Source organism: Saccopteryx leptura, chromosome 6, assembly GCF_036850995.1.
Source record: "Saccopteryx leptura isolate mSacLep1 chromosome 6, mSacLep1_pri_phased_curated, whole genome shotgun sequence".
NCBI lineage: Eukaryota > Metazoa > Chordata > Mammalia > Chiroptera > Emballonuridae > Saccopteryx > Saccopteryx leptura.
The window spans coordinates 67366421-67384988 of NC_089508.1; the positions used below are offsets into that span (position 1 = coordinate 67366421).

The 18568-nt window shown below is 38.4% G+C and overlaps 1 protein-coding gene across 4 annotated transcripts in view; it reads left to right on the plus strand.

The window, feature by feature from the left end:
- The window catches only part of MYO5A (myosin VA), a 260030-nt gene that overhangs the window by 113040 nt on the left and 128422 nt on the right, over positions 1-18568 (plus strand). For all 4 annotated transcript variants that reach the window (XM_066387962.1, XM_066387963.1, XM_066387964.1 and 1 more), the window contains exons 5-9: positions 420-576; positions 6303-6446; positions 9783-9864; positions 10835-10942; positions 11443-11549. In XM_066387962.1, coding sequence (XP_066244059.1) covers positions 420-576; positions 6303-6446; positions 9783-9864; positions 10835-10942; positions 11443-11549 — 598 coding nt within the window. The remainder of the gene's footprint in view (positions 1-419; positions 577-6302; positions 6447-9782; positions 9865-10834; positions 10943-11442; positions 11550-18568) is intronic.

Here is an 18568-nt window from a genome sequence, read left to right on the forward strand (position 1 = left end):
GGCACCTTAGTTGTTCAATGATTGCTTTCTTATGTGTGCCTTGACTGGGGGGTCTACAACAGAGTAAGTGACCCCTTGCTTAAGCTAGCGACCATGGGCTCAAGCCAGTAACCTTGGGCTTCAAGCCAGTAACCTTTGGACTCAAGCCAGAAACCATGGGGTAATGTCTATAATCCCTTGCTCGAGCTGGCGACCTTGGGGTTTTGAACCTGGGTCCTCTGCATCCCAGCTTGACACTCTATCCATTTGCCACCACCTGGTCAGGCAGGAGTTATCATTGTTTAAGTTTTCTTCCCACATTGTTGCAGGTATGAACCCCCAGAAACTCACCATGGCTCATTGATGAGAACACAGAGGAAATAAATTTAATTATTTTCAGAAGTGGACATCACTGTCAGTTACTCTTCTTTGTTTTGCAGAGATGAACGAAATCAGTCCATCATTGTAAGTGGAGAGTCGGGGGCAGGAAAAACAGTCTCAGCTAAATATGCCATGCGTTACTTTGCAACTGTCAGTGGTTCTGCCAGTGAAGCCAATGTTGAGGAAAAGGTCTTGGCCTCCAACCCCATCATGGAGGTAAGACAGCAACAGCTTTGCCTTCTTACTATATTTTCTTGTTAAAAACATGTATGAAAAAAAAGAAGCTTGATACAGCACAGGTCAGAAAGTCTGGGATCTCCCATCCACTAAATGTAGAAAAATACTTCTTCACATGTTAGTAAGAGATCTAGAAAAAGTAAACATTCAGAAAAGCAGATATTTTGAGTAAAGTTCAGCTATGGAGCAATCTATTTTATTTAAGAATCCTGCATTTAAAAAAATTTATTCATTTTAGAGGGCAGAGAGGCAGGGGGGAGAAAGAAAGAGGAGAAAGTGGGGAGGAATAGGAAGCATCAACTCCCATATGTGCCTTGACTAGGCCAGCCAGGGTTTTGAACTGGCAACCTCAGCATTCCAGGTAATGCTTTATCCACTGTGCCACCACAGGTTAGACCATATTTCTTCATTTTTAACCTAGCCTTGAATTGTTGCTTTTCAATAGCTGGCAATGGTACTGCATTTCCTGAAGTGTCTTCCTCCTAGTCAATTGACTCATATCTATTGCTTCTTGTTCTACAGGTTTAATATACCCTCAATCCTGGGTTCTTATTTTAGCTCCTTCTAAAACATAGGATTTACTATGTTCAAGCATGAATGAGTTTCATTATTCATTTGCCCACATTTTCTGTATTTAGTCCAACCTGTGTAGCTATAAAATGTTAATTTTTTTCCAGATTTGAACTGTAAATTTTAATCATGATCGTATAAGCATTTTTCTTCTTGTTTTTGTCAAGGATGTCACACAATTTTAGGTTAGAGAAAGAAATTGAGTAACTAAATTCTTGAGAAAGGAAGAACTATGAAATGCTGTCCTTTTGAAAGTGGAATATGTTTATCAAGTAGAAACACTTATGCCAAAGAAAATGGAGCTATTTGTGTGAGAATGAGTATTTTAGGATTTGTAACCAGAAAATTATTTGCCTAATATGATTTTAGGAAAATTACATTTTTTTGTAAATATTCCCATTAAATGGAGAAAAATAAGTCTTATTAATGCAGAGAAATTAGTTTGCAGAAACAAACCTTTCTTATTAAAAATTCAAATCAGTATTTTTTTATTCCTTTTTTTCCTTTGTCAAGTCTTATTTGTCACCCAAACACAGATGGAGTTTAGAACTGGCCTGGTACACCTGTGATACAAGTGGTTTTTGCAATAATCAGTCCAGAGGTAATTGTGCCTGGTTTGCAGTGCTGTGTGTGACACTTGCGAACAGAATGCTGTGACCCTTTTCCTGTAGGGCTACCTCCTAGAGCAGCAGGACTTCTATTCTTGGGTTCGAGAGGGCAAGATGCACTGGGGAAGTCAAGAGGCCTCCTCAGCTGGATGCACTGTGGAAAGAGAACTGGAAGTTTTTTCTGAAACAGCATGGACAGGAGGAAACAGATGTTTGTGCCAAAAGAGAGTAATAAACATTTTAAACAACTATTAAGATGTTGAAGAATTCAAGCTACATTAGTGGATACCAGTATTATTAATATTGGGGAAATTTGGTCTGTAGAGCCAGTTTTGGGCTTTGGTTCAGGAAACAACAGGGCTTTGCTTCCTACCATTGTTTTGACTGTTTTTGGTCATAACAGTGAATTCTTGGTATTTGGAAATAGTTTAGGCCATTCTCAGTTCCTAATGTTAGAAGATGCCAAATTATTCATTGTGATGATAACATCAGGGAGTCACACCTTTTCTAGGCCTGCTCCATATAATAATGGAAGTCTGGAATGAACCACCTAGGATATGTAAAGTTGAATGAACTATTTTATGACCTTGCTATATTCTCTTTGCAAAAATAGCTACATTAGGTTTTCTACAACACTGATTTGAGTTTATTATTAGGAGTGATATTAAAATTTTGGAATGGCCACAGATACTTTTTAATATGCTGTTATAAGAAATTTACCCTGTTTGCTAGGATGACCAAAATAGATAAAGGAATCAGTTATGTTTAGCTACTTCTTTCTGTATTACTGTTTAGATTCTCTATAAGAATTTGGAGTAAGAAAATTTGGTAAAGAGAACTAATTTTCAACAACTATGAGTGAAATCATTGCAATTTGAAAGATTGAAATGGAATATAGGGCTAAAGAGTGGTGACAAAGGCGTTACAGTTACAAGAGAAAAAAAAACAGGTAAAATATTGACTGTGTGGCCCCAAAAATTCTATGTCTCTGTATCAAAGCCCTTTACTGTGATGTGAAGAACAGTGAGTCTGGGCCCTGGCCAGTTGGCTCAATCATAGAGCATTGGCCCGGCATGTGGGTGTTTTGGGTTTGATTCCCGATCAGGGCACACAGGAGAAGTGACCATCTACTGCCTCAACCCCCCCTTCTCTCTCTATCTCTTTCTTTCTCTTCACCTTCTATAGCCATAGCAAGTTGGCCCTGGGTGCTGAGGATGGCTCCATGGCCTTGCTTCAGGCGCTAAAAATAGCTCAGTTGCCAAGCAATGGAGCAATGGCTCCAGATGAGCAGAGCAGAGCTGGGTAGGGGGCTTGCTGGGTGGATCCCATTCAGGGTACATGTGGGAGTCTGTCTCTCTGCCTCCCTGCCTCTCACTTAAAAAAAAAAAGAAAGAAATCACCAGATTTGTATGAACTCATAAAAGACCCCAAAGAGCCAAAGCAATCCTGGGAAAAAAGAATGAAGGTGGATGTATCACACTGCTTGACTTCAAATTATACTATAGAGCCACACTAATTAAAACAACATGGTATTCACAGAAAAACAGACCTACAGACCAATGGAACAGAATCGAGAGCCCAGAAATAAAGCCACATATATATGGAGAAATAATTTTTGACAAAGAACCCAAAAAACACAATGGAGAAAAGAAAGCCTCTTCAATAAATGGTGATGGGAAAATTGGAAAGCCACATGCAAAACAATTAAACTTGACTACACCTTATACCTATGCACAAAAATTAATTCAAAATGGATCAAAGACCTAAATATTTCATGCAAATGGAAAATATTTCATGCAAATGGAAATGAAAAAAAAGCTGAGGTAGCAATACTTATATCTGAAACAATAAGTTACATTAAAGAAAACAGGTACTAAACTTATGGATGTTGGCTATAGAGAACATTTTATGAATTTGACCCCGAAGTCAAGGGAGGTAAAGGCAAAAATAAACGAATGGGACCATAATCAAACTAAAAAGCTTCTACATAGCAAAAGAAACTGACAACAGAACAAATAGCCTACCAAATGGGAGATGATATTCACAAACAACAGCTCTGATAAGGGATTAATATCCAAAATATATAAAGAACTCAAGAAGCTCAGCAACAAACAAGCAAACAATCCAATTAAAAAATAGGGAGAGAACCTGAACAGACACTTCTCCCAAGAAGAGATACAAGTGGCTGGCAGATATGTGAAAAGATGTTCATCTTCACTTGCTATTAGAGAGATAAAAGTCAAAACTACAATGATATATTCACTCACACTTGTGAGATTGGCTACTGTCAATCAGACAGGTAATATAACAAGTGTTGGAGAGGCTGTGCAGAAAAAGGAGCCCTTATTCACTGGTGGTAGGAATGTAAACTGGTACAGCCATTATAGAAGAAAGCATGGTGGTTTCTCAAAAAATTAAGAATAGAATAACCATCTGACCCAGCAATGCCTTTACTAAGTATCTACCCGAAAAACTCGAAAACGTTGGTACGTAAAGACACATGCACCCCTTGTTCATCACAGCATTATTCACGGTGGCCAAGACATGGAAACAACCAAAGAGTCCCTTAATAGAGGATTGGATAAAGATGTGGTACATATATATACAATCGAAGACTACTCAGCTGTGAGAAATGATGACATGGTGACATTTACGGCAACATGGGTGGACCTTGACAATGTTATACTGAGTGAAATAAGAACTAAATGATTCCATACATTGGTGGGACATAAAAACGAGACTAAGAGACATGGACAAGAGTGTGGTGGTTACCGGGGGGAGGGGGGGCACGGGAGGGAAGGAGGAGGGGGGAGGGGGAGGGGCACAAAGAAAACTAGATAAAAGGTGACGGAGGACAATCTGACTTTGGGTGATGGGTATGCAACATAAGTGAATGACAAGATAATTTGGGCCTGACCTGTGGTGGCACAGTGGATAAAGCGTCGACCTGGAAATGCTGAGGTCACCGGTTCGAAACCCTGGGCTTGCCTGGTCAAGGCACATATGGGAGTTGATGCTTCCTGCTCCTCCCCCCTTCTCTCTCTTTCTGTCTCTCCTCTCTCTGTCTCTCCCTCTCCTCTCTAAAATGAATAAAAAATTAAAAAAAAGATAATCTGGACATGTTTTCTTTGGATATATGTACCCTGATTTATTGATGTCACCCCATTAATATTAATAAAAATTTATAAAAATAAAAAAAAAGAAATAAGTAAATTAGAAAAAGCTAAGAACTTTGTGATTTCACACATAGGTGGTATATAAAACTGAGACTCATGGACATAGATAAAAGTGAAGTGGTTACTAGAGGGGGGGAGGGAGAAGGGTCTAAAGAGGGACAAATATATGGTGATGGAAAATGATTTGACTTTGGGTGATGGGCACATGCACCATCAACAGTTCAAATGCTATAGAGATGTTCTCCTGAAACCTATGTACTCTTATTGATCATCACCTATTAAATTTAATTTCTAAATTAATTAAAAAAAGAAAATATATTTTCTTGGATAGATCAGAGAATCTAACATGTTGACTTTGTGGTTATGTGACTGTTTTTATCACTTATATTTAAATTGCTTTTTTTTAACACTCCAGAGCATTTTCACATCTTTCTGACTGCTATGGTTTTATTATACTAATCTTGATAGTCACAAGCTTTGTACAAGTGAAAGATAGTAATCTTGTGAAAGGATCATATTAAACATTTAATACATGCATTATATGAACACTTGCTTTTTTAACTATACCATATTTTTTGCTTAGCCTTGAAAGAAAAATATATAGAGGCATGTTACCTAAATCAGAAAGCAGTACATATTCCATTTTAATTTTTAAGATTATATTAAAAATTTAGAAGAAAGTTGATTTCTCTGCATTCTGTAGCAGATGTTTTGCAAGTTAGATACAACTATCAAAATCCAAAGCCAAATTTTACTGGCTCTGGTTTCTGACAATGGTTTTGTATTGAGTGAGTAACTACTAATTCTTATTTATAAGCAGTCCAACCAGACCTTTGTTGTCACAGGATAAGATGATAGGAACTTCTGGCTAAAGACATCCTGAACACCAGAGCAACATTTTCAGGAGAATATTAATTTGGCTTAATGAGCTTATTTATATAAAGGAGACTAAGTTTTTCAAGAAATCAAAACCGTGCTGTTTAACTAAGGAGGTTTGTGCCCTGGCAGCTCCCCGTGCCATACATTCTGTTCCTTTGCTGGCACAGTGAATGTGTTCAGATACCACAGGTGGTATCAAGACCTTGTCGCTGCTGGTTCAGGTTTGCTGTTTATGAAAATAATTTGTGTGAGAATAACCAGGCAAATACATACAAACTATTAGTATATATCTGTATGATTGTATAGTGAGCAAAACATACACTTGTGCCTGCAGAGGCAATATTGGTTTTGGTCTTACAAGAATCATTTTTAAAGGATTGCGTTCTGTTCTGTCCTTTCCTTGAACCTACTGTGTAAATGCCATGTCAATAATTGTAGTTCTAAAATCTTATTTTCCCTCCTTGCTTCTTAGTCAATTGGAAATGCTAAGACAACCAGGAATGATAATAGCAGCCGTTTTGGGAAGTATATTGAGATTGGTTTTGATAAGCGATACCGAATCATTGGTGCCAATATGAGAACTTACCTTTTAGAGAAATCCCGAGTGGTGTTCCAGGTAAGCTGAGCATGTACACATAAGTACTTCTGTTAGTTTCCCATATAATTCCAGAGCTAATGATTGCTGGTTTGCATTTTATTTCGATACTCTTGAGTATATTATAATAATTTTACTATAAATCACACTTGAACTGAAACATGTAAAATGATGCCTGTCGGGTGGGGGGTACCCATTAGACTAATGACCTTTGATGCAAGGCACTGGTTTAGTTTTGACTTTTTCCTGCAGATGCTTGTAGGAAAAGCTTTAGTTAAGAGGAGGTACTATTAGTTTTGTCTTGTCTCTTATATATCTCAGTTGATAGGAAAGACATTGGCTTATGCCTTCAATGTGTTACAGTTTGAACTCAGTTCAAGAAAATAAAACTTTATCCTTGTTCTCTTTTCTTCTTTTCCTCTCTTAAAATATGATATTCTTTTGATAGAATAATGAGGGTTTAAAATTTTCACAACTCATTTGTGAACAGTTGTCAAAGAACACATTCAAGTCTATGTGTTTGTGCTCTTTGTTCTTTTATATCTGTAAGTGGGAAATATTACAGATTTACAAGATTGGCAGGCATGCATTTATATATTTACAGGCATCCTAAGGAAATGTGTTCTTATCATTAGCAAATAGCCAGTATCCAGCTCCTGGTGACTCGCTGCATGCTCTGAGATAAGGGTTTCTGTAGCCCCTGACCTGGATGCCCACTGCACTGAAGTTCAGATTCCCCTGGCACTGCCAGGTAGCAGCATCTACAGTGTCTATTGCACAAGTTCATTATGGTTTTGAAAGTGTCTAGAGCATACTGAGAGTCATGAGTTTCAGCAGCCTGCAGCTACCCTGGCTTTGGCTTTGGAGCTGTGCTTGATTTATGGCCACCTAAAGCATAATACTGATTTATATAGTAAAAGCAATAGTCACTCTCCTCCATTGTTTTAATATGTACATAGACATAGAGCAATATTTTTTTTAAATTAATTTATTTATTTTAGAGAGGAGGGGGGAGATAGAGAGAGAGAGAGAGAGAGAGAAGTGGGAGGAGCAGGAAGCATCAACTCCCATATGTGCCTTGACCAGGCAAGCCAGGGTTTTGAACCGGCAACCTCAGTGTTTCCAGGTTGACGCTTTATTCACTGCGCCACCACAGGTCAGGCATAGAGCAATATTTATATGTACACATATATACTTGAATAATTTTTTTTCTTTACATGTTTAGTAGCCAAAAGAAAGAATAGGGGAAATATGTAGATTTAAGAGAACATGGGGTTTAAATACTACAGATTTGATTGATAGGTAAATAATTAGATGTTAAATGGATATGGTGCCTGACCAGGCGGTGGCACAGTGGATAGAGCGTCAGACTAGGATGCGGAAGACCCAGGTTCGAGACCCGAGGGCGCCAGCTTGAGCGCGGGCTCATCTGGTTTGAGCAAAGCTCACCAGTTTGGACCCAAGGTAGCTGGCTCAAGCAAGGGGTTACTCGGTCTGCTGAAGGCCCATGGTCAAGGCACATATGAGAAAGCAATCAATGAACAACTAAGGTGTCGCCACGAAAAACTGATGATTGATGCTTCTCATCTCTCTCCGTTCCTGTCTATCCCTATCTATCCCTCTCTCTGACTCTCTGTCTCTGTAAAAAATAAAAATAAAAATCATCTTAAAAAAAAAATAGATATGGTAACCAGAGGCTAGTAGTTCTGAAGACAAATGAAGGTCTAATCCTATCTTATCTAGAGATATTAAAGGAATTCTAGTTGTTTCCCAGCCCCTGATGCTAAATATTCATGATATTTAGTATTTCAAAATAAGTCAGACACAGCATAATTAATAGCATCTTTCATGTACAAAGGACCAAAGTATTTCTGTAGATCCACCTGCTTTTCTAGCTGTCTGTGAACTAAATTACCGGATCTTTTGCCTGATTATGCTTATGATCATTTGGTGTATTGTTAATTTGTTCTATGTCTTCTGCCCCTATAATAGGGTTTCTTTACTAGACATCAGCCGCCTTTGGGCATCAAACCTGACCTTGTCTTATTTGTAACATTCTTTTAGTCAGCTGAATACACTGCAGAATTCAAGGATGTGATAATAGAATATAGATTCAACTTTGCATAAATATTATTACAATAGCATTATAACTATTTTAAAAGTATATATGTAGAAAAAAGACTCAAGAAATACTGAGAAATTACTTCTTCAAAATTATGTATGCCTGACCAGGTGGTGGCGCAGTGGATAGAGCATCGGACTGGGACACAGAGGACCCAGGTTCAAAACCCCGAGGTAGCCAGCTTGAGCACTAGCTTACCAGGCTTGAGCTCAGGGTAGCTGGCTGAGCGTGGGATCATGGACATGACCTCATGTTCGCTGGCTTGAGCCCAAAGGTCACTGACTTGAAGCCCAAGGTTACTGGCTTGAGCCCAAGGTTGCTGGCTTGAGCAAGGGGTCACTCAGTCTGCTGTAGCCCTCCCCAACCCCCACCCCATCAAGGCACACATGAGAAAGCAATCAGTGAACAACTAAGGTGCTGTAACAAAGAATTGATGCTTCTCATCTCTCTTCCTTCCTGCTTGTCTGTCCCTCTCTGTCCCTCTCTGTCTCTCTCTCTATATCACAAAAAAGAAAAAAAAAAAGAATTATACATGATTTATTTTCTAATTTATAAAATGTTTTATTGATATTAAATATAGAAGCTAGAATTCAGAGGGTATAATGCTTTTGTGAATTTCTTTTTTAAAATATATATTTTTTATTGATTGATTTTAGAGAGAGGGAGAGAGAGAAATATTGATTTGTTCCACTTATTTATGCGTTCATTAGCTGAATCTTTTATGTGTCCTGACCAGGAATTGAACCAACAGCCTTGAAGTAGTAGGTTGACACTGTAACCAACTGAGCTACCTGGCCAGGGCATAAATTTCTTAAAACAACGACAGTAGATGACCTAGTCTAAATTATGGCAAAGATAAGATATTCTTTTTCATTGAAGATGTTAGGAAGACCGTGAATCTAAGAGACAGTCTAAGAAAATATTGAGAACTCAGAAAAAATGGTTTTAGCATCCCCCAAAGGCAGTGATCTCTTATGACAGTGCCACATATGAAGCTGTTAACAAGCTCAAAGAGCATTACTATCCAATATTTTATGTTGAATGTGACCAACAGATGCACAGTCACCCATTCGCATATGGCTAATAATGAATCATAAGATTTAGTAATCATAAATATTTATTAGAAAATTTGGGAAAAGACAATTTATTGAACCAGCATAATTAAATTTTATTTTATGATTGAATTTTCTGAGTTTTAGATTAAAATGCTGTAATTCAAAACTTCTATTTTAAAGGCAGAAGAGGAAAGAAACTATCATATCTTCTACCAGCTTTGTGCATCAGCAAAGTTACCTGAATTTAAGATGCTGCGATTAGGTATGAATATGGCATTAGATTTATTGCACTAGTATTGTTTTCTGTTAATTTATGTTACTTATGAGTTCATAAGCTTACTTGTAAAAAGGAGATTATCTCACACTGAAATATTTATGAATGCTGTAAGAGGCTTACAGTGGCTTCAAGATGGGACAGGGAGAGAGGAATGGCTATCTAAGTGAAACAAGATGGGTCTTGAGTTGATGCTTGTTTAAGATGAATGATGAGCACATTGGTTCTCATTATACTAGTCTCTCTCCTTTGGTATATGTTTGAAAACTGCATTGATGAAAGAAAAAACCATTAAAGGGTTTTATCTGATGGAGGCCTGTGAGGTTTCTGATGAGAGGAGTAAAGTGTTTTAAGTGTGTTGATTAGAATAAAACCAATTTAGGAAAGGACTATTTGTTTCCTCATTTAAGATCAATAAACTATAAACATTTCACTTTATCATTTAATTTTGAGTTTTGTAACTGAAAACACAGGCAGTGGAACTCCTGACTATACACTCTACTGTGCTATCATTTCTTGTAATTCATAGTAGACAGAAGGATGGAAGTCTTTTTTTTTTCTCTGAAGTTAGAAGGCAGTAGGCAGTCAGACAGACTCCCGCATGTACCTGACTGGGGTCCACCCAGCATACCCACCAGGGGGCGATGCTCTGCCCACCTGGGGCTTTGCTCCGTTGTGGCCGGAGCAATTCTAGTGCCTGAGGTGGAGGCCATGGAACTGTCCTCAGTTCCTGGGTCAACTTTGCTCCCTTGGCTGCGGGAGGGGAAGAGAGAGGTAGAAAGGAAGGAGAGGGGGAAGGGTAGAGAAGCAAATGGGTGCTTCTCCTATGTGCCCTGACCGGGAATCGAACCTGGGACTTCCACTCGCCGGGCCAAAGTTCTGCCGCTGAGCCAACTGGCCAGGGCCTGGAAGTCTTTTTCCTAGACTGTGAATCTTTTATCTTTCTTCTTATTTGCAGGAAATGCAAATATGTTTCATTACACGAAGCAAGGTGGCAGTCCTGTGATTGAAGGAGTCGACGATGCCAAGGAGATGGCACATACCAGGCAGGCCTGCACTTTGCTAGGTAATGTGATTTTTATGCTTGAGCTCTTAACAGCAATAGATTTTGGATTCAAGCAGTATTTATTTTGGAATATTGGCTTAGCTTCATATTAAGTGGTGAGTATTGTTAAGAGATTTAACATTAACTTATAAAACACATTTGGACAGCAAATGGGCATGAGGATTTGTAGGTGATGGGAAGTATTTTAGAATTAGATTGTGAAGATGGTTGCACAGCCTTGTAAATTTACTAAAAATCATTGATTTACATACTTAAAACAGGTGAATTTTAAGGTATGTCACATAGTTAGCACATAGTGGTAAATATACTCCACACCTCCTACTCTCAGCCATGATGGAAATATTGTTAGCTATGATAAGTTACAATGTGCACAACATCTAGCAATATTTAAGAGTTAAAAATAGGCTTAAATTTTTAAAAATTGGCTTTAAATTTTCTGTTGTAATTGTTTAGTTCCTATTTTAAAAGTAATCATTTGTTCACTTACACTGTCGTTTCAGGTATTAGTGAATCTTATCAGATGGGAATTTTCCGAATACTTGCTGGCATTCTTCACTTAGGCAACGTTGGATTTACCTCTCGAGATTCAGACAGCTGCACAATACCTGTAGGTTTGGACAAGCTTCCTGTGATGGCAGTTGATTTGTGTTTTAGCTTTGTTGATTCTTTTTGGAAGAAATACATTTGAAGCCTCTCCATTAACATTATCAGAGAGATAATTATCAGAGAAATGTGAGATCTTGAACTGAAAATAAATACAGATCTTAATCTCTGGTGCACAGTGATTGTGTGTGTGTGAGTGTGTGTGTGTGTATGTGTGTGTGTGTGTGTGTGTGTGTGAGAGAGAGAGAGAGAGAGAGAGAGAGAGAGAGAGAGGATAGGAGACTCTTGGATACATGCCTGATCTGTATAAACAAGAGATGAGAAATAGATGTGAAAGTTGGATTGGTGAGTCTAGAGGGAAGGGTTTGAATTGATAACTTTATTTTTGTGTCTAGCTGTGGAAATGTGATATGGTTTAAAAGCTATTAAACTGTTAGCAGTGGTTACCCCTGGGAAGAGGGACTAGATGGCTGTGAGATGAGGTGTCTTCAGTATGATTCACATACTCTTCCACACATAGTAATAACTGCACACTGAGAATTAAAACCCAATTTCATATGTGGAAACATTTGTTTAAACTGGAACAAACCCAGCAGTCCAAATTGTCTTGATTTGCAGTGTTTGTAGGTCACTATCATCAAAGATAACAACAGAGATACACACATGTATACACATATATTTATTAGATATCTTTTAACTTTATTAAAATAGAGGAAGTTTAATATAATTACTTTTTTCCAACCTGCTTCTTCAAGGATTATAATAGAAGACAATCATTTTTTGTTTTTTATTTTTTGAATTTATTGAGGTGACTTTGGTTAATAAAATTATGTAGGTTTCAAGTATACAATTCTATAATACAACTGTATTTTTTTTTTTTTGTATTTTTCTGAAGCTGGAAACAGGGAGAGACAGTCAGACTCCCGCATGCGCCCGACCGGGATCCACCCGGCACGCCCACCAGGGGCGAAGCTCTGCCCACCAGGGGGCGATGCTGTGCCCCTCCGGGGCGTCGCTCTGCCGAGACCAGAGCCACTCTAGTGCCTGGGGCAGAGGCCAAGGAGCCATCCCCAGCGCCCGGGCCTTCTTTGCTCCAATGGAGCCTTGGCTGCGAGATGGGAAGAGAGAGACAGAGAGGAAGGAGGGGGGGGTGGAGAAGCAAATGGGCGCTTCTCCTGTGTGCCCTGGCCGGGAATTGAACCCGGGTCCCCTGCACGCCAGGCCGACACTCTACCGCTGAGCCAACCGGCCAGGGCCTAATACAGCTGTATATTTAATTGTGTTCACCACTCCACATCACGTCTCCTTCCATCACCATTTAGCCCCCAGAAAACAATCATGTGGGGTTTGGGAGAGGGGAGTAAAGAGGGACAGATGTATACCCCACATAAATGGGATATAAAACTGAGACACAGATAAAAGTGAAGTGATTACTAAGGGGACGGGTGTAAAGAAGGACAAATATAAGTTGACGGAAAATGATTTGACTTTGAGTGATGAGCAAATAACAATTAACAGTTCAAATGCTATAGAGGTGTTCACCTGAAACCTGTGTACTCTTATTGATCAATTTCACCCCTTCAAATTTAATTTCTAAGTAAAAGAAAGCAATCTTGAGATTTATGTTTCACTTTTCAGATACCCAAGTTGATATTAGCACATTTACATGTAAATTAACTTGTATGACTTAAATTTGGGTGAATTCAACTTTAGTTTTAAATATATGCTTTAGAAAAAAAAAGTTTTCTAAGTAAATATTTGCTTTAGTATCTCTGTCTGGGTTTAATCCCAACTCTACTATTTTCTCTGATTTTGGGTAGGTAGGAGCTTAGCTTCTCTGAACCTCAGTTTCTTTATCTGTGAAATAAAAGAGACTTTAAAATTCAAGTCTCTTTCATTTTACAAGTGAGGAACAACAGTTTTGTACTAGGTACTCTGATTGACTTTCATGCTGGATAAGTTATATTTAAAAATAAACCCATAAGAATTACTCAGAAACTAAACACTAGGTGAGAATAGGAACACAGAGGAAAAAGCAGAACTCTGAAGCTGGGACTCACCTTGAGAGAATTTGCATAATGCAGTGATCTTGAGCTTGGGTTTTTATATGCAAGTGGGGTGCAGAAGAGAAAAGATAAAGTCTAGGACTTATATAAACAGGGGAACAAATAAGGAAATCACTGCCTGAGACCCTAATTCGGGAACTAATAAAAAACTTGTCTACCACCTACTCCAAGAGTACAAAGAAATATTAATCTGGCTCAAGCCTTGGTGCTAAGTAGAGGAGGAAAAAATAATTCCCTAAAACTTAAAATAGTAAACTGACCATCACACATACTATCAACCCGATTTCATAGTTCCTGGGTGATCCCAGAAAGCTAGATACAAAAAAACTTAGCTTAAATTTGTCCTAGAATGGTAGTGCTCTAGATGCTTGGCAGAAGCAAATGCAAATTTACTGTGGAGGATCCACCTTTAGTTGAGGCCTCAGTAGAGTTTTATGAGAAAAGTTACAAGCATATGGGCTCATACTCAACAATTATAAATAGCATGATGAAACAAAAATAGAAGGAACTAGGTGAAATAACAGAATAGTAAAGCCAAACCTACTAAGAAAGAAATGAATAGATTTGACACAAATGGGAGAACTGATGAGCTGAAAGATAGGTATGAAGAAATTATCCAAAATGCAAGATAGGACCCAGAGATGAAGCACTTAAAAATAGTTTAGAGGAATGAAGGATAGAGTAATAAATTCTAATGTTAATCTAATGAGCATTCCAACAGAGAGGGGAAAAGAGAATAAGGCAGACCATAATTTTGAAGAGATAATTAACAACAAATTTCAAAACTTGTGAAATAACACTAAATCACAGATTTGGAAAGTCAAAAAAATCCCAGTTAGATAAATAGAAGAAAACCCACCTTTAAGCACATCCTAATGATACTGAAGGCAGAGAGAAAAATCTTAAAACAGGCAGAAATATAAGGCATATTACTCTCGAAGAAATAGCAATTAAACTGATTGTTCATTTCCCAACTTTAATAATATGAGACAGAAAATTATCTTTATTCTAGAATAAATTACTACTAACTTAATTGTATATCTATTAAAAATATCTTTCTCAACCTTTCTAATGCCGTGACCCCGCAATACAGTTCCTCATGTTGCGGTGACCCCAAACCAAAAAATGATTTTGGTGGCTACTTCATAACTGTAATTTTGCTACAGTTATGATTCGGAATGTAAATATCTGATATGCATGATGTATTTTCCTATGGCTTTAGGCAACCCCGCTGGGGTCGCGACCCACAGGTTGAAAACCGCTGATCTTTCTAGAATGAGGGAAAAATAGAAGCGTTTTTAGAGAAAAAGAAACCATGAGAATTAGTCATCTCAGGACATAGTTGAGGCAAACAGAAAATGATACCAGGTAAAAGATCTAAATGTGGGAAGAAATGATGATTTAGTAAACTGGTAAAGTACAGGCAAATACAGATAAATTTTGGTTAATTGCAACAACAACAAAAACAACAATAATAATGAATCATGTATTGGGCTGCAAAAAATAGCACTCTACAAAAAATACTTATTAGTTACAAAGGAAACGAGTGGAGAAACCTAGCAGTCATTCCCTTAACTAAGTGACCACAGTTGACAAAGCTAGTACAGGAACAATCAACATCATATAACTTCTGATATGGAGCACTGAGGAGAGTGCCACATCTCCTCTTTGGTATTCCTGCTAAAAATGCGTGGCATACTCTTTCTGGCCCGGCTGCCTCCGTGTCTAAAAACATGACCCAGATCTAATCATGAGACAACATCATACAGACCCAAATTGAGGGACATGCTTTTTAAATATGTCAAGGTCACAGAAGACAAAAAAAAAAGGTGAAGAAATGTTCAGACAAAAAGAGATTAATAAAACATAATAACTAAATTCAATGAATAAAACCTAGGTTGGATCCTGGACCATAGATATTATTTGGTCAATCAGCAAAAATTGAATTAGATCTGTAGATTAGATAACAAGGTTGTATCGCTGCTACTTTTCTGGTTTTATTATACCATAAATATGTTAGATATTGTTTGGGGTTTAGGAAATTAACACTGAAATATTTAGAATGAAAAGGCTATTACGGTTGCAACTTTGAAAAGGTACTGAAAAAATTCTGTGCATATGTGTGTGAAAGAATGAGAGAAAGGGCCCTGGCCGGTTGGCTCAGCGGTAGAGCGTCGGCCTGGCGTGCGGGGACCCGGGTTCGATTCCCGGCCAGGGCACATAGGAGAAGCGCCTATTTGCTTCTCCACCCCCGCCCCCCTCCTTCCTCTCTGTCTCTCTCTTCCCCTCCCGCAGCCAAGGCTCCATTGGAGCAAAGATGGCCCGGGCGCTGGGGATGGCTCCTTGGCCTCTGCCCCAGGCGCTAGAGTGGCTCTGGTCGCGGCAGAGCGACGCCCTGGAGGGGCAGAGCATCGCCCTCTGGTGGGCAGAGCGCCGCCCCTGGTGGGCATGCCAGGTGGATCCCGGTCGGGCGCATGCGGGAGTCTGTCTGACTGTCTCTCCCCGTTTCCAGCTTCAGAAAAATACACTGCTCACTGTAGTCTTTAAATACACTGCTCACAAAAAAAAAAAAAAAAAGAATGAGAGAAAGGAAATGATACAAGCAAATATGGTAAAATGTTAACACTATATTTAGGGATTCTGAGTGAAGAGAATTCTTTGTATGGTACTTGCAATTTTTCATTAGTCTAAAATTAGTTCAAAGTAAAATGTTTAAAAAGATAAAGTCAGCCACCAGCCTCTCCTTTCTGCAAAAAGATAAAACAAGAGTAGTTGATAGCAAAGCATGCAGATTGGGTGGGGGTGTTTGGAGTTAGTGTACTTTAATCATGTCGAGTTAACTAGTACAAATTAATGCTTCTCTTATATAAGTAGAAACAGTAAACCTATCAAACTAGTAGAGAGGAAAATGGACTAAACAATTCAAATATATCAACAAAGAGAGAGAAAAGTTTAGAGTAGTGGTAGTCAACCTGGTCCCTCCTGCCCACTAGTGGGCGTTCCAGCTTTCATGGTGGGCAGTAGCAGAGCAACCAAAGTATAAATAAAAAGATAGATTTAACTACAGTAAGTTGTTTTATAAAGATTTATTCTGCTAAACTTAGCGAAAATCTGACATAAAGTATTTGGTAAGTAATTATTATTATATGCTTTAACTTACTGTAACTCTGCTTTATAAATTTTATAAAGTAAAGTTACCTCTCTACTTTATAAGTCACCATTACTGTGGAACTGGTGGGCAGTTAGAAAATTTTACTACTAACAGAGATACAAAAGTGGGTGGTAGGTATAAAAAGGTTGACTACCCCTGGTTTAGAGAAAGTACAAATAACAGCACAAAATGAGATAGAACTAAATAATTACAAATGGATGTTTCAGTTAAAATTGTCAGGTTGGTTTAAGAATTCAGATATAGCCTGACTAGATGGTGGCTCCATGGATAGAGTGTCAGACTGGGATGTGGAGGACCCAGGTTCGAGGCCCCAAGGTCACCGGCTTGAGTGCATGCTCATCCAGCTTGAGCATGGGCTCACCAGCTTGAGCAAGAGGTCTTTGGCTTGAGCGTAGGATCATAGACATGACCTCATGGTCGCTGGCTTGAACCCAAGGTTGCTGGCTTGAGCAAAGGGTCGTCACCCAGTCTGCTTTTCCCCAGGTCAAGGCACATATGAGAAAGCAATCACTGAACAACTAAGGAGCTGCAACAAAGAATTGATGCTTCTCATCTTCCTTCCTGTCTGTCTGTCCCTATCTATCCCTCTCTCTGACTCTCTCTTTGTCAAAAAAAACGACAACAGAAGAATTCAGGTATATATAGTAGTTTTAAAAGAAGAATTCCTAAAACTTAAAAGTAAATAAGGTTTGAAAATAAAAGGTTTAGAAAAGACACATCATAATAACTAGAAAAACTGGTAGAGCAATATTGATACTGGACAAAATAGACTTTGAGGCCAAAGCAGATAGAGTGACTATGTAATCATAGAAGTTTTATTCACCAGGAAAATGTAACAGTTCTAGATTTGGCGATAGACTTAATGATGTAGCCTTTAAATACACTGCTCACAAAAATTAGGGAATATTTCAAAATGAATATGAAGCGATAAAAAAAGAATCATTTGATTTTCTTTATTAAACAAGAACATCAGAACAGCAAACAAGTCAAAGAAAATTGTTCAATTATGCAAATGAGATGCGAAGCCAACTTTTATTTCATTGGTGAAAATACACTATACAAAAGGCTGAATGTACTGGAGTATCTTCACGTTCCCTGATTCCCAAATTTTTGTGAGCAGTGTGTATAAAGCAAAGAACAGAAACCACAAGAAGAAATAAACAAATCTGTCATAATGGGATATTATTGACTCCTCTCAATTATTGGATAATGAAGAAGTTCAGAAATTAGTAAAGTATAAAAATTTTGAACAAAACAGTTAACAACTCTTATCTAATAGAACAATATAATAATACCATTCAAATAGAATATGTCTAGAGTATTGATTTATCTCTAAATAGTGTTAAATCTACCTGAATGAAATAAACTCCTTATTTAAGGTAGTTGAACCATCTGTTGGTAATGGTGCTGGTTTGTATCTGAGATAATTACTTGGGAGGAAGGAGATGAAAAAAGGGACTGCTTCAGTGGGAAGGGCCAGGGGATGAGGGTGTCAGGAAACCCAGGTTCTCATGCCAACTCTGACATCAATTGGCCATCTGATTTTTTTTTTTTTTACACAGACAGAGAGAGGGATAGACAGGGACAGACAGACAGGAACAGAGAGATGAGAAGCATCAATCATTAGTTTTTCATTGCATGTTGCAACATCTTAGCTGTACATTGATTGCTTTCTCATATATGCCTTGACCGCGGGCCTTCAGCAGACTGAGTAACCCCTTGCTCGAGCCAGCGACCTTGGCCTCAAGCCGGTAAGCTTTTGCTCCAACCAGATGAGCCTGTGCT